This window comes from Saccharomyces kudriavzevii (genome assembly GCF_947243775.1).
Source record: "Saccharomyces kudriavzevii IFO 1802 strain IFO1802 genome assembly, chromosome: 1".
Taxonomy (NCBI): Eukaryota; Fungi; Ascomycota; class Saccharomycetes; order Saccharomycetales; family Saccharomycetaceae; genus Saccharomyces; species Saccharomyces kudriavzevii.
The window spans coordinates 84,024-100,229 of NC_079272.1; the positions used below are offsets into that span (position 1 = coordinate 84,024).

General features: G+C 39.6%; 6 protein-coding genes across 6 annotated transcripts; 2 read left to right on the forward strand and 4 right to left on the reverse strand.

Moving 5' to 3' along the window:
• Positions 1–313: 313 nt before the first annotated feature.
• FRT2 (Frt2p) lies at positions 314–1,870 on the forward strand (the record flags this gene model as incomplete). The annotated part of the gene is made up of 1 exon (XM_056230047.1): positions 314–1,870. The coding sequence occupies one exon, from the start codon at positions 314–316 to the stop codon at positions 1,868–1,870; it is 1,557 nt and encodes a 518-aa protein (XP_056085847.1).
• A 204-nt stretch (positions 1,871–2,074) lies between these two features.
• Positions 2,075–2,860, forward strand: SAW1 (DNA-binding protein SAW1; the record flags this gene model as incomplete). Its single annotated transcript, XM_056230158.1, has 1 exon — positions 2,075–2,860. The coding sequence occupies one exon, from the start codon at positions 2,075–2,077 to the stop codon at positions 2,858–2,860; it is 786 nt and encodes a 261-aa protein (XP_056085848.1).
• A 171-nt stretch (positions 2,861–3,031) lies between these two features.
• On the reverse strand, positions 3,032–7,096 carry DRS2 (aminophospholipid-translocating P4-type ATPase DRS2; the record flags this gene model as incomplete). The annotated part of the gene is made up of 1 exon (XM_056230270.1): positions 3,032–7,096. One exon carries the CDS (start codon positions 7,094–7,096, stop codon positions 3,032–3,034), a length of 4,065 nt encoding a protein of 1,354 aa, XP_056085849.1.
• A 492-nt stretch (positions 7,097–7,588) lies between these two features.
• MAK16 (ribosome biosynthesis protein MAK16) lies at positions 7,589–8,506 on the reverse strand (the record flags this gene model as incomplete). The annotated part of the gene is made up of 1 exon (XM_056230381.1): positions 7,589–8,506. One exon carries the CDS (start codon positions 8,504–8,506, stop codon positions 7,589–7,591), a length of 918 nt encoding a protein of 305 aa, XP_056085850.1.
• Positions 8,507–8,896: 390 nt separating this feature from the next.
• LTE1 (mitotic regulator LTE1) lies at positions 8,897–13,225 on the reverse strand (the record flags this gene model as incomplete). Its single annotated transcript, XM_056230492.1, has 1 exon — positions 8,897–13,225. The coding sequence occupies one exon, from the start codon at positions 13,223–13,225 to the stop codon at positions 8,897–8,899; it is 4,329 nt and encodes a 1,442-aa protein (XP_056085851.1).
• A 395-nt stretch (positions 13,226–13,620) lies between these two features.
• On the reverse strand, positions 13,621–15,900 carry PMT2 (dolichyl-phosphate-mannose-protein mannosyltransferase PMT2; the record flags this gene model as incomplete). Its single annotated transcript, XM_056230603.1, has 1 exon — positions 13,621–15,900. One exon carries the CDS (start codon positions 15,898–15,900, stop codon positions 13,621–13,623), a length of 2,280 nt encoding a protein of 759 aa, XP_056085852.1.
• Between the last annotated feature and the right edge of the window lie 306 nt (positions 15,901–16,206).

Sequence of the window (16,206 nt, forward strand, 5' to 3'; positions counted from 1 at the left end):
TTTCAATCTTTTCTTTTTTTCTCTTTTTTTCATGCTATCGGAACCCTAAAGAATGGTAAACAATATATTCCGTAACCCGGCCACAAAATCGAATAAGGACCTTTTTTAATTTTCTAATATTTTCAATGAAACCTAAAAGTTCTTCTAATAACCTAACTAAAATTCAAAATAGCCCTGATGACTTTTTTTTGAAATAAAATAAGGGGATCATCTAAGAGCTATTGTTCTATTGTTCTGGAATACTGCCCCAAAGAGTGAGAAAGAAGTAGACTGGCGTGAAAGTTTGGTACACAGTCCAGTAGTTGCTCAAAAAATGCAGAACGCTCAAACTAAGCGTTCTACTCCAGAAAATGGTGAAAGCAGTACAGGTGCAGACGTGAAAGATGTCGCAGGAGCTGATGCTGCGCTTGATCATAAGTCCGTTTCCATGATTGAAACTAAACCAAATGCAGGATGGCAAGCTTCCCACAGTAATCTGGCTGCATTGCATGAAAAGGAGCAGAAGTACGAAATGGAACACCACCATGCTCGCCATAAACTCCATCGTCAAGTTATTCCGGACTACACGTCTGCCTCGACGGCCATGTTTAGTGACTGTATGTTCAATACTGAACCGGATAAAGTACGAAGTCTCGATACAATGAAGTCTTCTGGGCTCTCGCCAAAGCACCCTTTCAACGTGGTCGCTACGTTCAAGGGTCGCTTCCCGCAGCATAGTACATTATCGAATGCTCCCGGCAGTGGGACCGCCGCCAAAGACCATTTGCCTCTACCCAGGAAGGTACAGCACCAGCAGCATCCTGCTCATCGCCATTATAAGCATAACGATAGGGACAGTGTTAAATCGCCCTCTCGGTCGTTCGTTAAGGATAAGAAAAGACTGGTCCATCGGTTCTTGAAATCGATGGAGCCCTCTTCATCGGCACAGTCCAAAGAACCATCTACGCTTGCACCGCCTTTCAACCCCATATTGCCCAATACCATGAGCAAGCCTTCCAAAGACAGTTCCATACGGCATTCGCACATTTCCAACAATAGTTCCAGCTCGCAGACAGACATATCGTTACAAAGTTTACTTTATCATGATCTTGAAATGTCTCCAAAGAGAGAAGTTTCATCTTCGCCCTTTGCCAAGAATTCAAAGTCCTCCGTTATTTCCGGATCCTCTCCTGCTGCTGATGATCCCAATGAACTTTCTTCAAAAAACGTCTGCACTACCTCATGTTCGTTGTCGTCGTCATGTTCCTCGTCGTCGTCGTCATCTTCATCATTCCCGCAGACATTGGCCGTTGATCCACTTGAACCTCCCGACAACAAAAAGTACAGCAGTTCCAATTTTTCGTTGAATTCTGACGAATTGGACTATTACCAACGTCATATTGGATTACAGCTGCAGCAGACCGAAAATTTACTGAAGCATAAATTGAAGGATGGAGTCCTGAAAGATGAGAATGATCTGGCTAAAAAAATTGCCAACTTTGACAAGATCATTAAAGAGCTGAGGGACTTGAGATCTCTGACCATTGGATGGGAAGAACTCGTTGAAGAAGACTACATGATGAACTTGCAACAAGATTTCGACAAGAAAAACCCCGAATCATTTGAATCACGTTTAACCGATACTATAAATACAAATGTCGCTAAACTACAAGATTTAGAGCAAAGAGTGGCTTTTTGCAAGGATAGACTGGCCTCCAGAAAGGAAACGATGAGGAAAATGGAAAGTTTACTGTCCTTGGAAAATTCGTTGATAGTATCCAGAAAAAATGTAAACTTCATGTCCAAATACCGTAACGAGGCCCTCGATCTTCTTTCTTTAGTTATCATTATCACCGTATTTTATTTCTTCAAGCATGTAGTATGGCATTGAGAAATGTATATATATATATATGGCATTTCTCTGTACTTTTTCAGTGCGTCAATGTAAAAATATACTTACTTCTTTTGGTATTTTTGATCAAGTGAAAAGATGAAGAAGGGAAAGAAAAAGTAATGCAAATAGGTAATTGCAAGGGTGAAAGGGGACAGCACAAAGAGAAAGACGGTCAGTCAGATTGCCTAGTCACCGCGAACAATGGCTCCAAGCATAGCAACCGTGAAAATAGCCAAGGATATGGTCCTGCCTTTACGCATATTCGTCAACCGGAAGCAGCTTCTTCAGAGCAGTGATAACATTAGTAACAAATCCGATGCAACTATATTTGAAGCACCATTATTATCAAACAACTCTATTATTTGCTTAAAATCACCGAACACAAGAATATATTTATCTCAACAGGATAAGAGAAACCTTTGTGATGAGATTAAGGAGGACCTGCTATTGATTCTTTATGAACTAGCCTCCCCCGAAATCATCACTTCTGTACTCAGTAAAATAAGAATTGGGCATTCAGTTGATTTTCAAACAAAAGTTTTGCCTAAACTTTTTGCGGGAGCTTACACAGATGATATGGTAACCTCTCATGTACAGGCTGTAACAAGATTGGCTAAGTTTAAATACAAGTTGCGCTACAAACAAAAGTGGGAACTGGACATATACATTAATAATATCAAGAACATTGCTAACATAAGGCATTACTTGATGTTCCAAACGTTAACAATGAATGGTTCTTCACTAAATTCCGGCCCTAAAACGTTGCTAACTAGGAAAATAGAAAAACAACCTCAAGTGCTTAATCTATTAATAGAAAACGAGGATTCAAATGCTCTGGATGTGCCGGTGGAAGAGAACATAAAACCTGTGATAGAGTTCATGTACAAACCTGTTATTAACTTGGGCGAAATTATAGATGTACATGTGTTGCAGAGACCAAGAAGACACAAAGTACGCACCCAACAGAATAAACCGCAAGAGGAATGAAAATATGAGCAGAAGGGTGCTTTCTTTTTACATGTAACTAATGATGGTTTACTATTATAACTTCTATATAATGGATATATTATGATGAATGTACATATTTTACTAATGATACTGATGACTTTTCTTTTTTTTATTTTTATCTTTTTGCTTCATGTTGTTTGCTTTTGCAATTCATAAATCAAATGAAAAATCATCTCTTGAAGAATTGACTTTATTGACACTTTGAGTATCATCAGCAAAAGGATTTTCAATAGAGGGACCTGCGCTTTCCAAGCCATTGCTTTCGAGTCCATTATTATCACTAAATGGGTTTGCAGAAGCATCTTGCAATTCACCGTACTTACCTCTCTTTTGAGTGGTATCATACATTCTGATGATTTTTTCCTGACCGCCTTCTTCAGCCTGTGAAAAGGCAAACCCTCTTTGTTTTTTCATTCTTTGCACTTGTCTCACTTTCCTGATGGCATTTTGGAATTGCTGAACGTGCGGCCTTGAATCACTTATATTATACTTTTGCATTTCTTGAATAACGTGATAAGTTTCCGGCACGTACATTCTTTTATAATACTTCCATAGAAAGTCTCTGACTAGAGCAAAAACCGGTAAAACGATCAAACTCAGCCAAAATACACCGGACCCATATGTGTGTTTAACCACACCATAATACTCTCTTGAGATGTTTGCATGAGGAAAAATAGAAGCATAAATTGGGAAGAATATTAACCAAAATAAAAGGGATCCAGGAATGGCAATTAAAGTGAATTTTGTCCATTGGTTAGTCACCAAGGCAGCTTTCCCCAGTACTATAATGACACTTGTGGTATAGACAGTTACACCCCAAGACCAATGATCAGCCAGTTCACCGTGCATATTTAAGGCAAATCCATATCTATAAATCAATATGGTGCCGATAAACACTATCGCAGAATGAAAAAATCCATTTATGATCCATCCCCAAAAGATGTAGACAGAGAAGAATTGGCCCTTTTGTCCCAATTTGTATAATTGTGGGTAACGCTCAAGTAATCTACTACTAACGAATTGATCAAAGACACCAATAACAAAAGGGGGCCAAACAGTGAAAAATAAGTTATAGAAACTCATCGTCCACGATTCCATAATAGATTGGCCGGAAAATGCGTTTGCAAAAACGTACCAAAACTGTGTCATGTATAAGGCTGTATTTTTGTAAAATGAATATAGGATTGCGACGGAAATTCTTTGATAGGACCACGAACCGTGAACCAGCAGTAATTTCTTTAAGAATTTAAATTGGCCCACAGCTATATCAGCCGACCGAGCAGCTTGCATACCTTCCATACCACTAATACCGACACCGACATGTGCGGCTTGAATCATACTAACATCGTTAGCACCATCACCAATCGCTAGCAACAGCGAAGAGGACTTTCTCTTTACCATTTTAACAACCAGAGCCTTTTGTAATGGGGATACACGACAACATATAACTGCTTTACAAAGTTTTGCTACAGTCAACAAATAATCTTCCAATTCTGGTTCCAGAGCGAAGCCCAGTGATTTACCATCAATGACAAGTGCCAAAGTGTTCATATCATGTGTTGATAATTGATGCTCATTGAGAGCATTGATCTTCTCTAACAAATTTCTTTCAGTGTCCTCTTTGGTTTCCTCGTTGATAATCAACAAATTCATATCTTCGCTCAGTAACCGGCAACTCATACCAATATTGACAGCAGTTTCTTGTTTATCGCCAGTTAAAACCCAAATTTTGATACCCGCTTCTTGTAATGTGCGAATGGTCTCTGGAACACCATCCTGTAATTTATCCTCAATAGCAGTTGCACCAATTAAATTCAAATTTTTCTCAATTAGGTCTGCGGCTTCGTCTAGCTTTTCAGCTCTGTTATCTAGTGTCGTGGCGGCTTTGTTGTAAATATTATTCCATTCCTCATATTCTCCCTCAGAGATATCTCTCATGGCCAAACACAGAGTCCTCAAACCTTCAGATGCATAATCTTCCAAATGTCTCATTGTAGCTTCCACAAATTCGTTACCTTCATCATCCAATCTTTCCAAGATGACAGTATCTGCACCTTTACAAAACAACTTTATTGAACCATCCGGAAATCTAAATATGGCACTCATTCTCTTTCTAGTGGAATTAAACTCGCAGATGTTTAATAATTGATATTCTCTCTCCTCGCCGGTTTCCTCTACTAGCACTGTTACGGAATTTGGTTTACGAATGATGAACTTATACCCTAAATCCGCACCACCTTCAACAAGAGCACCCTCGTCAGGAGAAGCCGCTTGATATTTAATAGAGCCATCACTTTGGAACTCTGGAATGACAGTGTGGCAGGTAGCTAATAATGTCAGGAAATCATTGATGATAGGTGAATCCTCGTCAGAGGGATCATTTAATTTTTTCTTCAAATCGTCAAATTTTCTAAAACCAACTTCAATCCCATCTTCCATAGCAGCTGTTTTGTCTTCAGGTATTTTATCAATATAACAGTGGCCTGCAATAGAACAAGATTTGAATTCCATGATGTTTCTAGTTAACGTTCCTGTTTTGTCACTAAAGATGTATTCAATCTGACCAAGTTCTTCAACCAAAGAGGACGTACGAACAACAGTTGGGGTATCAGTTTCCTCATAATATAAATCTAAATCCGAACCTATCATAAAAGCTTGATAATATTTGATCAATTCAACTGTAACAAATAAAGAGATGGGGACCAAATTGGAGAACAAAATCCAAAATGTTAAAAAATCTCTAAAGAATAACCCAGCTTTATTGGTTCCCTCCAGGTAGAGATAAGATAAATGTTTGGCATCTGCAGTAGACATGATAACGTTACCAATAGACGAGATCAAAATAAGCACGACTAAGACTGCAAATAATGCAATAATTTGCCTGTTGATAATTTTCTCAACCGCGGTCCTCTTGATGGGTGTTGCAGTAGCATTACGCATTAGTTTGGTCTCATGACCAGTGAAGATAACTAAACCAAATATCCAAGCGGTATTTCTTAAAGTTGCACCTCTTAAAATCATTTGCTCTGGTGATAACGGTATTTGGCAATCATTCAATGTCATGGTACCTTCATATGTATACAAGCTGGAGTTTGGCTGTTCAGAAGCAATTTTTCCCTTCATATTCTTCAATGTTCGGGCATCAATAAACTTTGCAGTTTCCACTCTTGATTGTTTGATCTTTAAATTTGTTTCACCATCCAAATTGGCAGTTTCTATGTAGCAGAGACCTTCCGGTTCCGAGGACGATAAAACAATGGTATCAGCGGGAATAGGTTCCTCAGACTTTACTCTTATTATGTCGCCGACACGAATATCGATCCATCTTTTCTCAATAAAGTCATCTTGTGCTTCTGAAAATATTTCTGCTGTAGAATTGTTTAATTCGTTATCGGAACTGGCTCTCTTGATATCCTCGATACATTCTTTCATCGCAGAGACAATTAACACTACTAGCAAAGTACCAATGGTTGTGTATCTGTTGGTTGGTGAGACATGGGGCACCTGTTGAATGGCGGATGTACATAAGAAAAACAGATTGGCATACTTGGAGAATTCTTGGAATAAAAACTTAGGTAAAAAAGTGGCAAAGTTATACTTGGTGGTGGATATATGATTATCGCTATAACCAAACGAGGAATTGGACGAGGGGTCGTTAAGATAAATGACTCTTGGTTCTCCGTTGCCCTCTGCGTCACTAGCATTTTTTCTTAGAATATACCGGTTAAAAAGGATCTTAATGTTAAACTTATTCCTCGAATTCAAATAGCTATCATCTAATTCATTATTGGTCACCGGATTATAGTGGTTCATTTCGAAACTCTCAGGGCCTTTCTTCCTTTTGAATGTAAAGGCGTTTTTGAGGCCATTCCCAAACCTAGTAAAAAAACCGGCAGGTTTTCCCGCACTCAGCGGATGAGGTTGATATGCATTAGAGTCAAATCTATTGGCATTCCATGACATTCCATCATCGTCATTGTTACTCATAAATGGATTTTCATGTATATCGTTTTCAATGTTATCATCAGCATCTAAATCAATGGTTTCTTCGGGAAATATATGGCTCGGTGGCACATGATTCGCACTAGTGTGGGAGCTGGTAATCTTTGAATGGGACCCAGAGGGAGGAACAGTATCTTCTAAGAAATCAATATCAAAAAGCGTGTCATCTTCCCCCGGTTTCCTTTTTTGGGGGGGCTTTTTATCATCATTCATGGTAAAAAACAAGTGATGAAAGAATCAATTAATGAAATAGTGCTTCGAATGTGGTTTCTATTTGACGTTATTGGCTCTTTATTGCGGTCTTTACTTTGAATTGCCAAATTGTTGATAATAAATTTCCTCAACTTAGTGGCATTAAGCAAGTTTAGGTTTTGGCAAAAAAAAAGCCAATCACGTGATCGAGAATATGCTTATATTATACACTATGTCGACAGCGTCAAGGTTTTTGGTTCTGAGTATTATTATGCTAACGACTGTTGAATAGTGCTGAAACATTTAGTACGAATTTTAAGTATTACAGAATGGGCGCTTTTACAAATATAATAATGTTTATGTATTTATACAAGTAAAAGAATTGAAGATGTTTTATAACTGGTTGTTAATATGATACAGTACGTTGCCCAGTCTACGTGGGAAAAAAATCCTGTTCAGTCAATAATAGAAGCAGGAGAATTATGTGATGTCGTTTTTGTATTATATGTAAACTTATTGGGCCACTTCTTGTTCAGCATGTTGGAGTTCGTGCTCCTCTTCATATTCGATCTCGACCTTTGGACGTTTGGCCTTAGAGCTAGTGTTCTTCTTACGTCTCTTGGCGTTATTCTTATCTTCCTCATCACTATCACTGTCGCTGTCACTGTCACTTTCGCTCTCACTGGCGCTAGACGCTTCTTTATCAGAGTCAGCCAACCATTTTTCTAGGTCATCCACATCAACATATTCACCTTCGCCATCATCTGCAACGTACTCAACTTCGCCATCGTCACTTTCTTCTTCTTCCTCGTCCCAGTCTTCTTCCTCGTCTTGGGAATTCTCATCTTCCATTTGACCCATTATCTTCTTCCAAACCTTTTCGTCAACGTTCAATGGTTTGTCACCGTAAGCACCACTCTTTAGTCTGTCCATCAACTCCTTCTCGATGGCTTTCTCGATCTTGGCAGCTACCAGCGCCTTTCTTTCTCTGTTTTGTTCTCTTCTCTTGACCTTTGGTGCTACACCAACGTAATGCCTTTCCTCTTCCCTTAATGCTAAACGTCTCTCTGTTATCATGACCTGCGTCAACTTGGTGAATCTTTGTTTGCACTTGTGGCGGAAAAACTTGCTCCAATGCAGTAGATGATCGTCGATCTGTTGTAAAGCCTTGGTATAATTCTTGGAGAGTTTAATCCTTTCCCACAATTTGGCAGGAGTATGTGCTCTTTCAGGTGTTTTCATGTACAAATACAGCTTCCCGTTGTCGTTCTTCACCGTGGCATACTTGGAATTGGCTAGCGGACATGATTGTCTGGTACACAACCCAGTCACGTTATATTCATTTCTGCAGAAGTTTTGGCCATTAGGTGCCTTAATTCTATGAGAGCAGAAGCTTTGGTTAATAACTTGCCAAACAATTTCGTCAGACATATTTTCTCGATATATTCCCACTGTTGTAGATCTCTAACAAGAAACTATCACCAAAAGAAAGAGCAAAATAGATGCAAATACTGCCTATATACAAGTAACTTTTTCAAATTTTTCAAAAAAGCTCATCGGAAAATTTTTCAAAAAAGAAAAATCATTACCCTACTGGTGTTTCATTTTCACCGTAATAAGCCAACAGCCAGAATCATTGCTTTTATTTTGAAGTTAATTTCCCTTTTGACTGGATCATGTATGATCTACAATTATAAATTATTTCATACGTTTTTCATCCTATGATCAAAAATGTATATGCCTCATTCTATGTATTTTATATGCAAAGTTTTCGACGAAAATAAAGATTTCTTGGAAAATAAAGGTTTGTGGCTTGCTTCCTCACGTAGATAATTCTTTGATCTCTTCTTGTGTCAAGGTGCTGATGTAAACACATTTACTCAGCAATTCATGGTTAACTTCGAAAGCGTAAAACTTGGACCATTGGACCCTCTGTATGAAATTCTTAACTATTTGAACGTTGGTGTCAAACTTATTATAGTTCACTACTTTGTCTTCTAGAATCCAGTCCTTCTTTTCCGCGTTTGCTGATAAGTCCGAAAGGTATACAACGATGAAGGGGACGCATCCCATGAGTGGATTTACCGAGTTAAGTAGATTTCTTATTGTAGCATAGTTTCTGTCTAATGATGGAATTTTCTTTAGTTCCTCCCAAGTTAGTAAATCACCTGGCTCAATCAAACGCCAAGCGCCAGTAAATTTTTGAACGACTGAAGAACTCAATGCCAAGACTATTTCCATCAATGTATTAAAGTTTTGGAATTTTCTACAGTGGTCCGCAACATGAATAAATCGTTGGATGACATTTCTTTTCATTTTGGAGCTTTTGGTAAGAAGAACTTCCGAGATAATCCAATCCACAGTTAGGTTAAATCTCGAGATGGCTAAATCTATACCGGACAACGTCTCATTTCTCACTAATAGTTGTAACCAACTTATAACCTGTGGGCCTTCATGTTTCATCTTCAAGTCCAACAAGTCTTTCCAATCTATTTCTCCCAAAATCTCCTTTTCTATCAGAGTCATTTGTTGCGCCACAGAGAGCGAATCATACATCAGGATAAACGGAATGTGGTTTTCATTATTAGAAATCATCAGTCTTGAATCGTGGATCTCATATTGGCTGACCAGCTCTTGAATCTGTGCAGCTTGAATGGGGACATCAACATTACCGGACAAGTTTGTCTTTTCAGGTGAAGAGGTAGTGAAATCTCCCTTCTCTGATTGATCGGGAGTAAATGGAATATTCATAATAGTTTGTCTTCTTCTCTCTATTAATAAAGATTTCCTTTTTTCTGCAGGACTATTCGGGAATGACCGCAAATTGTTAATGTTCAGCATTTCCACTTCATCTGCCAACTTGTTTGTTTTCAATTGAATAGCATCGCTACTTTTTGTATTTTCTGGCTTTCCTGGTATCTTTTTATATGTACCTTCCAGTTTCATTAATGCTACGGTTATTGGGTCGCCATTGATTGAATCATCGAGCATATTGGCGATTTTATTCAAATCTTTCTTATTCAGAGTGCCCGAAAAAGCCTGTTCACCATTAACCATTTGCGTGTTCCGAGCGCTTGATGCATCATTGATGCCGATGTCATCCATTGTTAATATACTTTCTGTTACATTGCTGATAATATCGCTGTCATTTTTCAGAAACTTACTTTTCAATTCTTCAACGTTTTTCATTGGAGAGGCAACATCGATGCTACCGTCATCCGGTGAGAAAAAGTATTTATTGTTTTCGACCTGATGGCTTGGGCTTTCAAGATCATTATTGGAATCACTTAGATCAATTGTTTTCAATTCATGCAATGAAGACGTATTTGAAATCATGTCATGATTTCCTCTTTGATATTCTTCCCTCAAATTTATTACTCTCTGGTGCGGCACCGGTGAATCTCTAGAGGTTTCGAATGTTTCCATCGTGCTGCCCGTGGTAATTGAATCCAAGTCACTTACAACAGATTCTATTGTGGGTGCTATGGATAATCTAATCCTATTAGATTCGCTCATTACGCTGCCATTCGGCAATTCTCTCTGTGGACTTCGAGTTTTTTTCATGGGACTGTTTTGAGCAGACTCAAAAAGCTTACTTGTTGATATACTGATAACAGTGGATGAAGTATCAGAATATATACCACTTCCTTTACTATATTCCAAGTTGAGGGGTTCTATTTCACTTATTTCCTCTATAATGGGTTTCGGATTGTTAATTTCAGGATCTGCAATGGAGAAGTGCTTTGTTGGTGTTATTGCTATACTTTGGACCCTCGAAATACTTATTCTTCCGCTAGCAGGTCTGACAACTGCCTGTTTAGCCACGCGGTTGCATGGAGAGTTTTTGTTGACTTTGCCTAAATCACAATTATCTGAATCTAATGATGCATCTACAAAGTCATCGAGTTCTTCCATGTTTTTGCGTTGTGTTTCGTTATTTTCTTCATTACTGCCGTTTCCTTCAACGTTGTTTATAGTACTCTTCTTTTCGTCAAGGACTTTCTTATTTTCATTAAGAGGTTTGGTATCTTCGAACGTAAACTCTCTCAAATTTAGAAACCCAGTTTTCGTTTTCAAAGCTCGAGTGTTTGTGTTATTTATGATGTGGTTGACATTCTCTGAGTCCTTTGTTATGGTGCCTCTAGGTGGGGAACCGGATGACAGCTCAGAATCATATGAACATGAGATCGATTCCGTACCGTCCCGACTAACATCTGTGGGCGATGATTCTTTGAGATCAGGTAGAATATTTTTCAAAGGTGAAGAAGTCATGCTTCTTTGACATTGTGAATGATTTTTCTTCCTTGGTGTCATATTTGGGGTTGTGTCCGAGTTGGTTTTATCGGCTTCATGGAATAAGAGCCTTTGAGGTCCATTCTCCTCTGTAGGTGGAAAATTGGCGTCTTTATCGAAAAGTCTCATACTTTCTGTTGAGCAGCTGCCACTCCCTTTATTGTAGTGAGCTGTCGTGAAACTTTTTACTTTTCTTCGTTGCAGTGCATCATAAGAAGGCGATGGTAATATGTTTGGCTCATTATTCTGGAGTTGCTTGTTCAAAGTATTAGTCAGGGAAATGACGGATTGGGCAATTGAACTTACCGTTTGGTAAAGGTCCAAATTGTCCATAGCACTAAAATTATCATTACTTGGTTTGAGGCTACTTCGTTGTAGAAGCTTTATATCATTCATGCGTTCTCGAAGTTTATCATTCACATCTGCCGTAGAGCCTTGGTCGCCATTTGTATGTATTTGAATCTTTTCTATTAGCTGATTTTGTAAATGCAGTAAGGACTCCACTTCATCTATAGTTCTCGCACTTAAGATGTCAAATTTTGAAGAATTTGAATTAAGGAATTCTTCTTCTTCTTCCTTGGAAGATTTTCTATTGAGTGATGATATTGATACGACGTACTTAACAAATGCATCCATTTCAGGCTTTTGATTCGCTGGATTGACAGTATTCATGAATTTTCTATCGTTGCTGCTATCATGGTGATTGTGGTTTTTCATCCACTTGGCCAAAAGGCCAATAGCACTACGATGTAATACGGACATCGAGGATGTGTTAGATCTACTATTAGTATTACTATTATCATCTATAGACGATGTCGTTGATGTGCCTCGTAGGGTTCCACTCTGTTCATTCAATTCTTCGGGTAGGTATAACGAGTTTAAAATGAATTCAACTTTTTTAGCCGGTGTGGGTGGCATTATTTTATCCACTGCATATGATGATGGATAGTCTACACCTTTCATAAATGTGGACACGAGGGTTACCTTGGACAAGTGGCTTATCTTTCGCGTGTTGTCCGATATTTTCTCGCTTTCTATATCAACGGGCGGTTCTTTCACTATTCGGTGCTTTGAATATCCGTTTGATGTGTTATCAGGAAATAAGAGCATTGAGGGCGTCCTCTGGCTCTTCGGAGGTTCTGAAGACTGCTGGTTTTCCGGAAGTCTAAATATATCTGAAGTTTTATATAATGACAAAACGCTTCGATTACGGAAATCAGGACTAGCGACGCTTTGTCTCGCATAGATACTCAGTCGGCTTCCTCTTTTATGTGAGCTTGTCAGTTGCGTAAAATCCTTCAACGAGCAGTGTAACCATGCATCAAAGTCTAGTTTTTCTGGCTCATTTAGTTCAATATTTTCCCAGACCAACTTGGAGCAATGTACCCAGTTTTTTTTCAAGTTGATTATACAACTGCAAATTATCTTGGGATACTGTGCAATATGTTCATCGTTCAAAAACTCGATCAGCCGGAGCCTTAAGGTAATATTTGGTAGAAAATCTTGAACAAAATAATTCAATATGGAATGTCTTAATAATACAAACGTCCTCACTAGGGCCACCTCTCCAATTCGTCTTCTCTTGGCCTTTTTAGCATTTGTGGTGATCTCCCTAATACACCACCTAAATCTGTAGATGAGTAAATCGTGTAAATCTTGAGGCGTTATGAAATTCCTATAAATAAGGAAGAAATCTGCGAATGCGCTATAGTCCACGCCTTCTGAAGGGGAAGAAAGATGTACGATTAAAGCAGGCAGATCTGCACTATTCACTGGTTTCGGCGTGCAATCACTCTCATAGCTAATAACATTCGAGGATGGGGTCGGGTAGTAATCTTTCTGGCTGAATATTTCCATGGTTCTGTGCCGCGAATCGTTGAATGGCTAGAAGCTCTGTATATTAGCAAGGAATGGTTCACGCGAATGAAATAGCGAATGGTTCACGTGTACAGTTGTGTTGAGTTGAATAGGTTAGCAAACTATCATTTCTCTGTTTACAGTTTTTTCATTGTTGATAAAAAGATCAAGAATTTCACGAGTCGCGAAAAATGACCTGGAGGAAGAAAAAAAAAATAGAAGGGTAATAAAAGAGCAGCAGATCTAAGATGGAATTAGAAACAGTTGTGGATCAAAAATTAAAAATGTTTATCGAAATTCATTATGTAGTGGTTCATATAAACCACTTTTTCAGCTGGTTGATATAGAAGTTTATTTATTTTATTTACTTATGTTACTTGTACGATGTCCTTCATTCATGCTTCTTGTCTGTCAGCAATATCCCAAGTGGATAACCAGTTCAAATAACGGAAGTTATCGCTTGGGCCTTCCATGCCGAATGAGATGGGGGAGAAGTACCAGAAGCATCCAATCACAAGAGCCATGAATCCGGCGTACAAGACAAAACGCATGATACGACCACATTTAGATCTGGACCATCTTTGCAAACCTGCGTCGAAACAGTATGCCAAAATAATCAGTGCAAAATATAACGCAGGCAAGTAATGGTGGACATAAGTGACCCTGGACATGATGACGAATGGCATATAATGTAGGCCCCAGGCTAGTAGCGGGTAGAACCCACCCATCAGGAAAACATTCCAGTTAGATGGGCTAGTCAGATCCACGTATTGTCTTTGCCATCTGATCAGCAATATGACGATGATGGCCATGAATGCTAGGACAGCAACGCTGGATGCCCATGTGGAGGCTGGGGTACCTAATAAGAAGTACTTTGGATTGTCATCCCCCCAGCCACAAAGTCTCAAACCAACATTCAGAGATGGCCATTGCCATGCTGAAGAAGCCAAATAATCGAATTTGTCTGGGTCTGGTAACAACGCGTTATTAGTGGCCATCATGGCTAGGTTTAAGTGGATGAAATCCTTGAAGAAATTAGTCTTTGGGTATTGGAAGTCTTCAGGCCTTGGTGGCAATTTTTCGTTTTCGTGAGTTTCGATGTTCCACCATGTTCTCTTATCCCTCTTGAATGGATTCTTCATACAAACAACTTCTTGTTGTCTAAACCCCCATTCGGGCAAACTGCTACCGGTTTGAGCCAAGTAGCAGTCCATTTCCATGTTCTTTATACGGAAGGAAGTGGTCAATGTATGAAGCTTCTCTGGATCTTCATCCCCTCTTTGGTTCATGATTTCAATAACCCAATTGTCTTTGTTGTCGCCAACAAAATCATCACCATAACCAGAAACTTCCCATTGTGTCTTGGATACTGCAGCGGCGACTGGGTGAGTGTGCAAATTTCTACCGGTGCTCTTGTGTACCAATCTGTAAGGGGCGCCTGCTTTCAAATATTCAATGTCGGTGTCATTTTCTGACCACGATGGTAAGCCTCTTTCTCTGTTGAAGAACCATTCATTGTTGGCATCTTTGTAGCCGTAGCATGTCACTTGCTGTTGGTTGGAGCCTTCTGGATAGGTTTGTATATGTGAGTGCAATAAAGAACCCCCAAGAGCCTGGTTTTTGATCGAGACGAGTGATGAACCCAATGCAATGTCACGAGGACCTTGTCCGACATCAGACCCGACTAATCTTGCCTGGAAAAGGGATGGCATGTTGGCATCACCTGTGCCGGAGTGCGACAGCAGGTCAAAATGGATCTTGAAACACAGTAAGAAAATACAGAAAGGAACGATGATAAGACCGAAGATTCTTGCCAACCAATGGCCGATGTAACTTTTCCACGACATGGATTTATCTGCCAGGAAGGTCCATAAATCAATCACAGTATAGATACCGACCATAGTGATGATAAATAGACCCACCATCTTGACGGAAATGGTGCAACCCAAAGAAATACCCGTGATCAATAGCCATTTCCACCATTTTCTGGAGAAGGGCTTGGATCTTTGGTTGTGAAACATGACGAAACTAAAGAACGATGCCACGGTGAAGAACAGCAGCATTGAGTCCAGAAGAATGAACCTACCCAAAGTGCTGTACGAGTTTTCAAATAAGACCAGAACGGTCATCAACCAAACGGTGGGCAGTGAAAATCCAATGGCCTTTGCGGTAAAGTATGCCAATGGGACACAAAGCGCAGAGAACGACGCGTTGAACAGCCTCATCTTGACGAAGTCCAGATAGTCTGGGTAGATCTCCCCAGATGGGAAGTCCCAAGAACCGTTGTAGCCTGCCAAAAAACCAGACAAACCGACAAGCATTTTTCCCAGGGGAGGATGAACGTCGTGGTAAAACTCATGTCTCAAGTAGTAAGACCCAAATTTACCAAAATGCGCCTCATCCCAAACGACATGGTTGTTGATGCCGATCTTGTACATTCTGGTAAACAGAGCCAATGCGGTAAAGATTACCGGCATCACAATGGATTCCAGGCGCAACAATGAGTTTTGCGCACAGGCCTTCTCCTTCGAGGAATCTTCCGCGTCCTTCTCATCTACGCTCGACACTTCGTCGCTGACGCTGACAGAGGACGCCTCTCTTTGTCTCAGTGTGCTCTTTTGTTTAATATGGGCGGCATTGTTGTTGCTGTACCCGGTAGACGAAGACGAGGACATGTTTGCTGGGCCACGGTTCGAAACAGAAAGACGGTAGCGATGTGAACTAAGCCGGTTCTTCTTGGTGATGTTGTTAGCCTCGAGAAATGACCTTCTTTTGGTTTCCAAGAAAGTGCTACAGCTCCCAAAAACAATACACGAAACAGGACTTCCTGTGAATTCTTTCGTTCTTTTTTTTTTTTCGTATTCTTTTTATTTTTTTTCAGGGCGACGTGTCCAATAATAAGCAAGCATGTCGCTGTGTACGTTTGGGTGCAAGTGACAGTAAATGGTTTCACGACACCAAATTGAAGGTGTTTAAAGTAT